At 42.2% G+C, this 12,118-nt stretch overlaps 1 protein-coding gene across 2 annotated transcripts; it reads right to left on the bottom strand.

Annotated features, from left to right (window-relative positions):
* Positions 1-385: 385 nt before the first annotated feature.
* LOC137891358 (basic helix-loop-helix transcription factor scleraxis-like) lies at positions 386-11,412 on the bottom strand. 2 transcript variants are annotated; one of them, XM_068735928.1, is made up of 4 exons: positions 10,559-11,412; positions 10,398-10,525; positions 9,937-10,153; positions 386-1,051 (listed from the first exon to the last, which is right to left on the bottom strand). In XM_068735928.1, exons 1-4 carry the CDS (start codon positions 10,781-10,783, stop codon positions 1,013-1,015), a joined length of 609 nt encoding a protein of 202 aa, XP_068592029.1. In that variant the 5' UTR covers positions 10,784-11,412; the 3' UTR covers positions 386-1,012. The 2 variants fall into 2 exon arrangements, with proteins under 2 accessions (XP_068592029.1, XP_068592028.1); XM_068735927.1 differs by having other exon boundaries at positions 10,398-11,412.
* Between the last annotated feature and the right edge of the window lie 706 nt (positions 11,413-12,118).

Below are 12,118 nucleotides of genomic sequence, written 5' to 3' on the forward strand. Positions count from 1 at the left end.
CTGTCTTTCTCTGACTGCTCTGATCTCGGTGCCCCAAAAGAGAAGACGGCAAGAGAGAGGGAGTGTGTGAGAGAGAAAGACAGACAGAGAGGGAGACGGAAGTAAAACTAGCAGTACGGCTGATGTGAGCTTCAGGTGTAGTCACTGTGGAACTTCCACTTATGCTCGCTGTACGGCTTCAGAATGATCTCTCCCCTAACTGCCTGAATCAGCAAAACAGTATGATGAAACCACTGTTTGGATAATTTCTCAGTGGAAAATGTTTAAAATGTTTATTGGTTAGAACTGGGGAGGATTTGAGAGGACACCAAGCTCAAATTACCACCAACATATAAATGAAATTTACTCCCAGATATACAAACAATTTATTGGTCATCTTGTGATATTTTCCAGCATTAGGACATTTTCAGAGATGATCGTGAGAAATAACCAATACCATTAAAGTTTTTTGGGATGCCATAAATGGTGTCAATAGCCAATGTTTTGCACCTTTATACATTAGTTTTCATGAATGTCAATGCCGGTTAAATAACATAGTTTCATTATATAATGTTATGTCACATAAATATACATTTATATTTCAGTTTACACATTAATGACACACAGATCCTATGAAAGACAAATTTGTATTCATCAAAAGCTGTGTGTTTCGATCATGTGCCATAAGTTCCTCAGACTCTGAACAAAAAGTCTTTGAACAATACAGTAAAAAGTCTCTTATACATGTTGTTGAAAGGTTTGTCATGGTCTTGATAAGCCTTTTAAAAGCACTGTTAGACTTTTCAGAAGTGTTTCAACACATTTGAAAGCACCCTAAAAAGTAAAAAGTTCCTATAAAGTGATATAAAAAAGTAAGAAAAAAAGAAAAGAAATGCTTGGTTAAGTTCCTTAAAAAGTCCTGGAAGTGCTAAAGAAGTCCTTCAAAAGTCTTTGAGATGCATCACAAGTCTGATAAGTCTTCAAGTTGTAGTAAAATCATTGCATTTCATCCGTGTGGTTTGTGTCCTCATTGTTAACTTCTGATGGCCGTCTTCCTGTCTCTGTCTTTGTTCTGCAAGAGAGAGAAACAACATCTTACATTATTCAGGATTCAACACTAAAATCTATCGAAAAGGAAAAGTACAGCTTAGCTTAGCTTAGCATAAGGACTACACAATGGGGGGGGGGGGGGGGGGGGGGGTCAGCTGGTATGCACATAGGACCGCTTCAATGACATGCTAATAATTACACATTTCTTTGTTTGAGCCATTTTATTATAGTCTCCTCAGAATCCATCTGCAAAGTTCCTAAAGTTGTACGAGTATGGGACGGCTGTCTTTGATGTCAACCTTCTTCATAGTCTCATGAAATGGCACTTAGGAAAAAGTAGTGCATATTGTGGAAAGAGATGCGATTTCACTGCAATCAATGGCGCAGTTTATTTATATGAACTTTACTCGGGTTGATAAAGTAAATTAACCTTGACTGCAGACACATTCTGCGCAATGCTGTACATTAATTGTGGTAGCTGCTTTTATAACGGCCTGATACATGACAGCCCCGCGTGATCTCATTTATCTGCGGTATCAGAACAGAGAGGCCTTGATTTCCTGGCTGGTGAGGAGCCTTTCTCTATCTGGCCAGGAAAATAACATCACATTTTCCCTCCTCACCTAACCTCTGCTCTGCTCCTCAGGCCATCTACCACTCGCTTCTCAAGCTACAGTCAAAGGGATTTTAACGAAAACACCATTGAGTGATACGAAACACACGTCATCCCGTTCTTACTAATTACTTTTCAGGGCTTTGATTGACTCGGAGCTGGAAAATTATCTCGGGCTGTCGTAACCCAATTTGTGGTGGATTTTCATGGACAAATATGTTGAATATTCTTTTTGTAAAGTGAAAACTCATTTCAAATGGTGGTGAAAGTGCACAAAGGTGTCGGGTAAATATTTTCCCCAGAGTGTGTGTCAGCCTCTCTTGCACTCCTGTTCTCTGCTGACTTTTCTTTCCCCTTCTCATATCGCCTCAGCTAACCCTCTCGAATAAGTAATATATATGTATATAAGTAGTATATAAGTGTAATTTCTAGTGGACAGGATTGCATATTTATCTCACCATGCTGTATAAGAAGTAGAGAATGACAGTCACTAACAAAGAGCTCAAACAAACAATCATTCACAGACTTGAAAAAGGTTAATTTAGGCTTTCAGAGTAGCGTCTGGAGGCTTAATGACCCGAGGAGTGTTGTCTTCTAACACGTGTATACGCTACATGTAATTGTCTATGAGTTGGGCATCACAGTGGCAGTGCTATCACTGTGCTTTCTACTAACACAAACATATAAAACCAACAACTGGATGAGACAAGTGCAGCCATGCTCTCTGGTGTTTGCTGGAAGGCACTGTGGAAAACTGGAGGTATCTACCAGGGGAAAATAAAATACTTGAGGCAGGTTAGAGACAGTGGGTCCATGAAATAATCTCACTCAATGACGGCTCATGACAATTGGGTGATTCCCCAAATTTCATCAAATTACCATGTGAGCGCTTAGCGATAGTTGAGGAAGCACAGCTGTATGGTGTAGGCGGTTCAGCTGGAGTCGGACTGGTTCAGTCAAAACAGGAGGAGGGGGGCTGTAAGGCTGGCCTGGTAGTCAAAACAATCTCCTGAAGACTAATATGGCACGGTCGGATGACATCTCTGCTCTCTCTTTTTCTCCAAACACCCACACACCCACACACACACACACACACACATACACACATAGACATACCACTGACTTCCCAGGGGGGTGATTTGTCCGACACTAATATGATTACCTGATGATGTTTACTTTAGATACGATATGATGATATTACCACACTGGAACAATATTGTTGTTTTATCAAGGTCTTAACTTTAATATGAAGATAGTAAACGCTCGCTTCACCGCATCTTATCAACTCTACAAATTCAAACTTTATTTTTTTTTTCCGAAACTCAATCCCGGCTGTGCCTTCACCTATAACTGTGGATTTTCCATGCTCTCTCTCTTTTTCCTGCATTAATCCGTTCTGTCAAATACAAACATCTAATTTAGTTCTCGGCTGCGTGAAGAGAGGGATGACTGGCTGGAAAAAATAATTCCTCTTGGGTACTGGCCCGACAATCGTATAAGGAGATTGGTATTCAACCGTGAAATGAAAACTGTAATATCCCTTTAGTTTATCGACTGAAAATATGTGAATATGCGTCAGTTCCCTCAAGTGTCTAACAGAAGCTGTATTTTCTCTCATGAATGATCCTGGATGAGAGGAACATAGAAACACCCTGAAATAGTGCAATAATCAGACTTTTAAATCAAGCTAACTAACACACCAAATGAGCCACAGTCATGCCATTATGTGGCTTGGATGCATCAGACATGTACTTCATGCTAATAAGGATCCCGGTGGCTTCTGAAGAACACTTGATTTATCTTAGATTGCCTAATCAGTTGTAATTCTCACCAGCCGGCCACCCATGCGTCTAATTGTCCCCAAATTTTCATGATCTGTTATAACGGCTCCAGCTCCACTTCTTTCTGGCCAGTCTCGGGTGATTTCATTCTGCTACATTACGCACCAACCGGTACTTTATCATCAGCGCTAAGATGAGCACCCTGCAACAGCCAATACGTCATTAGCTTTTGAGGTATTGTTTCAAGAGACTGCACTGTCTAAACTGCCAATTTCTGCTTTTCTCTGTGTTATAGATTTATTTTAGCTCTGCTCTTTGCCTGGCTCAGATTTCTGTAGTTTTGTTTTAATTTGCTCCGTGAGCAGCCCTCTCCCTGGAGGCCCAATGACAACAGAATGATAGTTTTGCTAATAGATTTTGTTAGTTATCTGACACGACTTCTTCTGTTGGTGTTAAATTAGGGTTTAACTGCTTCCATCTGTGCTAGAAAATTACCGTTGAGTCTGTGCATGACGACGGCACACAGCCATACACAAAGCCAGGCTCGCTCACTCACACACACACACACACATACACACCCACACACACATTGAATGTGGGGAAGAATATATTTGAAAACTGCCTGCAGTAAACTAGTTGCCTTCGATGCACCTCGTTACCATAGCATGAAACAACAGGCAAACAGGCAAAGCTCTCGCTCATGAGGCACAACACATTAACCCCACGTCAACACCAGCATTATCAGTAAATGATGGCAATTTAGTTTTCATCTCTGACCTCGAAAAGAAGTGACGTAACGCTTTTTCCCAGTGAAAACAGACTAATAACCAAAGGACTGTACAAACCGCAGTCATTAGCGCGCTCCTGCACATGTCCTATTTAGGCTCTTTCTTAAGGTGCACGGTTCATTTGATCTCTATAAAAGAAGCAAAGTGTAGTTTCACCACAGTCAAAAAAACAACTGTTCAAACTGGAGGATAAATAGCGAGGTTGATTATCCCGCTGAGTAGTTGGCTATTTATCTGCCTCTCTTTCTCTCCTTCTCCATCTCTCTTTCCACAACTTCCTGCACACCATTAGTTTAGAAAGTGTTGAAAGCACAGTCGTGATCCAGCGCTCTTTTAGTGAGTAATCTTTTTTTTTAGGTGTGTGTGATGGGTGGGTGGGGTGGGGTGGGGGTGGTGGTGTCTAGAAAGAAGCAATGAACTGCCGTCTGGCTGAAAAGACTAAGGAATAAAAATAAAATCAAGGTATGAAATGCTTTTGATAAAAGTCTGTGAGTGTGTCAGTATTTCTGTGGTCATGCATGTGTGCGAGTGTGTATATGTGTCATATGTGTGTGTGTGTGTGTGTGTGTGTGTGTAAGCAGCGAGGGCGTTTCACAGGGAACGGTTTCCAGGCTTCTTTAACATCACCATCAAAGCCCAACGTCAATGTGTTTCTAATAGCAGCAGCTGAATTAAACACTGGCTGAACAGGCCTCAGCAGAGGATAAATCATTTACAGAACAATTAGCTCATTTGTTGCTCCGCTCTGCACTGCCAATGACTTCCAGACACAGAAGGCCAGTCAGTGTGTGTGTGTGTGTGTGTGTGTGTGTGTGTGTGTGTGTGCAGTATATGTATATCAATGTAAAAACTCTCACTCTCTGTCACATACATTCATCTCAAAGTAACAATCACACACACATATATATATATATATATATATATATACAGAATCACTCCTCTCTCTCAACTACACACACACACACACACACACACACACACACACACACACACACACACACACACACACACACACACACACACACTTCCACACAAGTACAGATAAGTCAGTTTCCAATTGCATGGTGCAGTTTTAGTGCCACCGTCTCTCCATACGCCCAGCTTTCCAGCCACCCACAAAAATCATCACATATAAAAGTTTTACTGCAGCTCAGATATAAATTACAACTGTTTAAGATATTAAGAGCTGTATTCATCATTTGTTGTGCGTTCCGTTTCGCTAAATTTGCACAATTCCTTTTCATTTCTAGAAATTCCAAATAAATGAGATTCCTTCAAGTTGGAGTTAAATCAGGGTTGTGCCTTAAAATGCTTGTAAAACCCAACTGAATGTAACCATCACAAAAGGAACAATGGCCTTTTTACAGCAACCACACTATAATAGTAGTAATATTTTCGCCAGATTTTTATTTTGTTTCCAAAGTACTTTACATTTTTAAATATTGGACAATGTTTAGACTATTCATACACAGCTTGAAAAGGAAAGAGTTCAGCGTGATTGCTGTTACTGGCAGATGAATCGCCATTTCTGTTTACATTTGCCATTGACTTGAATTGACCCTCTCACTGTGCTGCGCCAAAAGAAATAAGCCACAGTTGCGGACAGCGGAGGAAGCTGTAATTATGCTTCAAGCGCTATGGCCTAAAGACAACAAAGCAGACAGATCAACCTATTTCAAAAAGCTTTGTTTTTGCTTTGTATATCCAAACACCATCTCAATATACTTCAGTAGCAATATACTGATACTCGTGCTGCCTGCGCTTATAGCACAAATGAATATGTATTTAAATAACGCCGCTGATGCTCAACTGCATTTCAAAGTCATTAAAGGTGACTTTCAGCAGATATAACACCACAAAACAAACTGAAATCGTGCAGGTTTCCTGCCATAGGTTAAATCCAGGCACCTGACAGTTGCACTGATCAGCAGCAGCAGAGAGGCCTAGCACAGGATATCTGCATCAATCAAACAGACAGCGCGGGGATTTGAGCAGCCCTTTGCTCACCTCGACCCTCCGTCCTCAGCCGTGTACATCTCATTTACAGATGTAGCCATCACGAGCGTCCCATGTTTTTTACGGCACTTATCAAAAGACACTGGTTTGTGAAGGCTGCGCTCCAGTTTAACTGTGCCAAACTGCCAGCGCTTCACCCCTGGAGCACTGTTTTTTTTTGAAAAAGTAAACTTTGTCAGGATATATGTGTATGCCAGAGGAGTAGCTTGGCTTCTGATCAGAAGATACTGAGTGTAAACGTCCCACAGTGTGTGGCTCCATACCGGACAACGTGAAGGGGAATACAAAATTCAAAAAAGAGTATCTATTAGTGCAGAAGAATAGATTTGCACTATGATCACTGCACTGAAGCTGAGCAATAAAGATATTCAAAGGGACTCACTAGAAAAGAAAAACAACAATTTATCTGAGATTTTCACTGTTCCCCAATTGGCTCTAAACATCTCAAGACAAACAATGAGTCGCTCTCAAAAAGAAAACCATGTATTTCAAACTTTGGTGATTTCTGAATTGCTCAGATAAACTGAAGGATGAAGTGTTTACTCATTTATGGGTTAGGAAAAAAAAACATCCAACTACTTTAAGCTTAATAAACTATTAAAAAATAGCCGTTGAATTAGCTACAAAATTGTCACAAAGATACGTGGTTTTCTCAGGACAGCCCAGTGAGGAGGTTTTAATTATTTTCAATCTCCCGTATTCCGTATCGTTTTCCGGGAAGTCTATACAGAATAAATCATATATCCTTCACCTGTGTAAAATAGATGTTCTTTCTGAATCACATTAGTATTCCACTGAATATGTAATCTGTAATAGTGTAGCCCTCTCTGTGCAGTAGTCATTACTAACAGGACTGTTTGTTTTGAAACAGTTATACTGTATACACACATAATAAGAGGAAATGAGCGTATACTTTTCTCACTTTCACCCTCTCCCACATTGGAAATAAGCATAATTGAGGCAGCTGCTCTAAGCGGACCTGACAGCTGTGATGAACCTCAATGACCATAAAAACATACAAAGAGAGCACTCAGGACACAAAGTCTCATTTTACCTTCACAATCGTTTCCTCTCTGTAATCACCAGCACTGGCTCTGCCCTTTAGCCCACTTAAACACACTGTATAGTCACTTTTCCAGGGAAAATGAAATTCTCTCAGGTTCTTCCAATCAGAGTTAACCATTTATGTGCCAGGTGAGCCTGGGATCCCTTAAGATTCTCCTTAAACGATACGTGTGGCGATGTTTTATATTTTTCTTGTTGTCTGTGATAAGACCAACACCAGCAAAGAATTGATTATACGTATTGTGTGTGTGTGTGTGTGTGTGTGTGTGTGTGTGTGTATTAAAAAGCTGATGTACTAGTTACTTGGTCCTGTTGTCCAAAAACTATGAAAACACATCAAAACGCCACACTGCTAAACTGGGGGACATGTTCCTTCATTAGGGTTAAGATGGGCAGTTTATTTTGAGTCAATCCCACAAACACAATCCTGCTGCTGTAAATGCTAGGGCACCGAATGTGTATTAATCCGCCGCAGAAAACAGTCCCCATCCAGTCACTCCTTAACACCTGTTTGAGCAATGTTTACTAAAAACTATGGTGCACAGCAGTTTTATTAATTTACTGAGCCAATTGAAGAAATAAATCTCTCTATATTTGTCAGCTGAACCCAGTAGGGAGGATTATTTTATGTGGTGCAGCATATGAACGATCTACTGAACGTAAATGGAACATCTTTTCACTTCTTTTGCAGAAACCACATCAAAGTTAAAACTTCAAAATCTTTCCCTAACTCACCGCCTGTCGGCTCACTTATTTAGGGGAATGAATCAAGGGATAACCAAGAGATGATGAATCTCACCTGGGTTCACTTAATCAGTGAAATAAAAATGAAACCAGTAAGAGTCCAGAGAACAGTCGGCGGTTACTGAGCTAATGGGAAACCGTGTGTGGCTGAGGTCAGCAAAGATAAACTTAGTCAAAGTGTCCACAGTTGAAGGTTTTGACATGAGAAAGTTTCCAAATCGTTTTCTACACAGCATGCATTTACAGGTCAGTCATGCGTCTGCAGCAGCGAGTTGACAGCAGCAGATAGTATTACACAGCTCCTACTGACAGCGCTGACCTCCACCGGGCTGATCGATATGCAGAGAGCTGAGTGAAACCCAATGAGAAGGACGAAGAGAATGAAAATGGAGGACTCAGGGAGGGCAAACTGAAGCAAAAGGAAAAGGAGACAGAGGAGAGAGAGAGAGAGAGAGAGAGAGAGAGAGAGAGAGAGAGAGAGAGAGAGAGAGAGATAGAAAGACAAAGAAAGATGGAGCGCAAGTCTGATTTGAGGCTAGTTATCTCTCAGCCGAGGGTGTCTGAGTTTCAGACGCTGAGGACGTATAGACTTTCACTCACAAAGGTTCAGAGGGGAGGCAGGAGGGAGGGCGAGACACACACTGCTGGGACTCAGGTTATCCCCCAGCTAAAGGGTCTCTGGGTTTAGACACTGAGGAGGGTATTAGCTTTCACACACTGCTGGGGTAACGGGGGAGTCTGCCAGATGTCAGTTCCTTACCCATAAATCCTACTAAATGGGCAGCGGCTCGGTCAGAGGGGGGAAGTTGAGTGGACGTCACCTCTCTATCATCTCCTGCACAGACCGGTGGTGTTTGTTGAAGTCGGAGCTGCGTTCGCACATGTTTGATTTCAGTCAGCTGATAGAAATTCTTCATTCCCCGTTACTTCTCATCAGATTGATGACTTTCTTATGCTGAGAGTGTTTTTGATTATATCTATTTCCTGTGTTGAATCAATCAAATGTGAGTTGAACTTCGCACAGGATCAAGTTCTCCTTTTTCTGTATCTCTATTAAGTCGCAGACCGACAGCGCAGCAGTGGAGGAAGGGAGGAGAAAGTTTGACAACTGCTACAAAACTGTGATCTGAAATGCTATCTTTGACACTGAAATGATGAGTGTGACTATTCATTGTAGTCATGATTAAAACCTCCACAGATTCAAGCTGACGTCAATACATTCTTGAAATTATACACATGGTTTTGGATAGATTTCATGGGCTCCTGGTCATAAATCTCACTCGCTGCAAACTTAAAATTCCTATTCTTAGAAACAGAAAGAAAAACACCACAGTTGGAGGTTTTACGCAATGGTCATGCTCGTCTTCTCAGTTCACCTCTACTAACTGAAATGTCTAGTGAGTTTCAGAAAGTACCTTGAACTTTCAAGCCACCTGCTCGAGTAAAACTAACCCCCAACAGAACAATAATACGCAGTCCTTCACCCCAACAGAGGACTTTAAAAGAGGTTCTGCTTTTAATGTCCCTCAGGGCCAATCAGGTTTATAGGCACAGTCACTGATCTCAGGTCAGCTTTAAACACCAAGTTGACCCTGAAGCACTGCACAGTTTCCCAAAAAGAAGCTTCACTCTACGGTGTGATTGGCTTTCTCTGTTTTCTAATTCTGGAAAAATAATTTCAAGTGCTCTGTTTACAGGAATTGAAAGTCACTAAATAAGTGTGTTATAGTTGTCATTGTAGTATTTATGTCATAATCAAAAGCTGTATATATTTTATTTGATCTTTCTTTGAATAATAATTATACCACAGTTTTGGTGGAGGTTTTACCATACATAGCATTTTTGTTTTGTTTGATTTGGCCTTTTCTTTCTCACTGATTCATAACTTTCATCTGCTCACCATTTTCCTCTGGTTGCTGAGGCAGAAAGTACAGATGTGCTTTGGCTGAGCCGATTGGTCAGATCCTCGGTTGGGGGAGGAGTTAACATGGAAGAACGGCGGTGAGGGAGCGTGGCACGGCTGTCCGTCATGAAGCCCCTCGCCCAGGAGCAGGACGTTCCCCAGGTGACTGATGTAGCTGCTGGCCAAACGTAGCGTCTCGATCTTTGACAGCTTCCTATTCATGAAACCAGAAGGAGATTTATGGTGTTAATTACAACACAAAATATCTAAAAAGTTGACAATAATTTGAAAGAAAAATAATCACGCACTGTCACAAAATTTTGGCCCTAAAAAAAATTCAATTATGATTAAAGGTGCATGCTATCCATCAGAGAATACATATTTTGGTTCTATGACAGACAAAGTGTAGTTCTGATACTTTGAGAATGTGCCACAGATAAAACATCATGACTCAGTACCTGTCTGCAGGCTCGGTGGGGATGAGTGTGCGCAGCGCTGTGAATGCCGTGTTGACAGAATTGGTGCGATCTCTCTCCCGCGCGTTGGCTGCGGTCCTCTGGCGAACCTCCCCATGGGGGGGCGACCCCTGGGGGATGAGCATCCCCATCATGGCCCCTACGTCCATCCCTCCGCCCCCTCCTGCACCGCACAGCTTCCTCTTCCTGTTCATCTTGATGTGAAAGGCAGATGGTGACGAGGAGGACAGGCGGAAGTTGGAGGAGCCATGCTCCTCAGAGCCCGAACCCTCGCTCCCATTCTCGTCATCGTCTTCGGAGAGGAGGGCGATGTCGCCGTACAAGAAGCGGCCTGCGGGAGGTGCCGTGCGCAGCATGGCGAATGTCATCTTCAACGTAACGACGCTCTGTCAGCTACTGGTCGATCCTCGAGAGACTTTCACTTGCAGAGGTTCAATCGGAAGCCGCTTGGCAAACTTTCTGTTGGTGTCGCTGATTAAAGGCGCCAACCCTTTAAAATTTTTACTTTACCCCCAACTTCTCTTTTAGTGAAGCCAGGTGAGTCAGATGTAGCCCTTATGGTGCAGAGTTAGGCTGGGTTTAAAAATATCAAACCAGTTGATCCTTAGTCAGTGGTCAAGAGCAACTTGACCTCAGAGCAGCTGTGTTTTTCTCTCTTGGTTCATACAAAAACACTTCACATCCCAAAAGGTCAGTTCTTCTTTCTGTTTAATCCTTTACAAGAAAGCCAAATTTAAAACGGCATGCTGATTTTGTCCTCTTTTTCTTCTCTAAACCTCTTTCTTGGTCCTTTGTTTCTATATTTGTCTGTTTCAATTCCAATAGCAAAAACTACTCCCAGTCTGTGGCAACAGTTTTACTGTCTCTTGCTCTCTATTGGTCTCTCTCTCTCTCTCTCTCTCTCTCTCTCTCTCTCTCTCTCTCTCTCTCTCTCTCTCTCTCTCACTCTCTCTCTCTTTCTGTCAGCCTCTCTTCACGTCCTTCTCTCTCTCTCTGCCTCTTTGCTCCACGTGTGCCTGCTGTCTGAGTGTTTCCGTCTGCCCCTGGTCTTATAGCCAGTGGGAGGGCCGGAGGACTCCTTCGCTCCTCCCTCTGAGCGCTGAGGGTCCCTCGGCTGCTGTCTAGAAGCAGGCCAGAGAGACCGGAGGCAAGAGGCAAACCATCAGCAGGAGTTTGTTTTGGCTGCATGCTGATTTGTTTCTGGGGAAATCCACCCTAAAACAGAACTTGCATGACCCTCATGTGCTAGATGTGTTCGGTGACCCTTAGTGACCACGGAGGCTTCTGAAACACATATTCCTTTTAAATACAAATATTGTGAACATATTTAGTTTGGTGGGCAGTGACCTCAAATGGAAAAGAAACCTGGATACAATGTTGTCATCCGACAAGAGACAATCAAGTGTCTGAGACAACACTAATTCTAAATCGCTTTGTGTTTTCTCATATTGCTGCTGCGAACACATAAGACACAAACTCAACTCAAATTTATTGTTTTCAGGATTGTGGATCCATTCTGCAGAGAAAAAAAAAAAGTTTTGCTCCAATTTTCCTGTTTTTCCTCGCTGGGTGACTTTTCTGTCTAGTCCTTTTTCTAGACTTATCTGACAGAGCATGGACGTATACTGTCGACAAAGATTTGCGAGAACACAAAACGCTACTCAGTCTCCAATTGCAGCGTGCAATCCCGATCATGCACGCAC

This window comes from Cebidichthys violaceus, unplaced genomic scaffold (assembly GCF_023349555.1).
Source record: "Cebidichthys violaceus isolate CVI_PGR_0920_01 unplaced genomic scaffold, fCebVio1.0.p SCAF_7, whole genome shotgun sequence".
In the NCBI taxonomy this organism is placed as follows: domain Eukaryota; kingdom Metazoa; phylum Chordata; class Actinopteri; order Perciformes; family Stichaeidae; genus Cebidichthys; species Cebidichthys violaceus.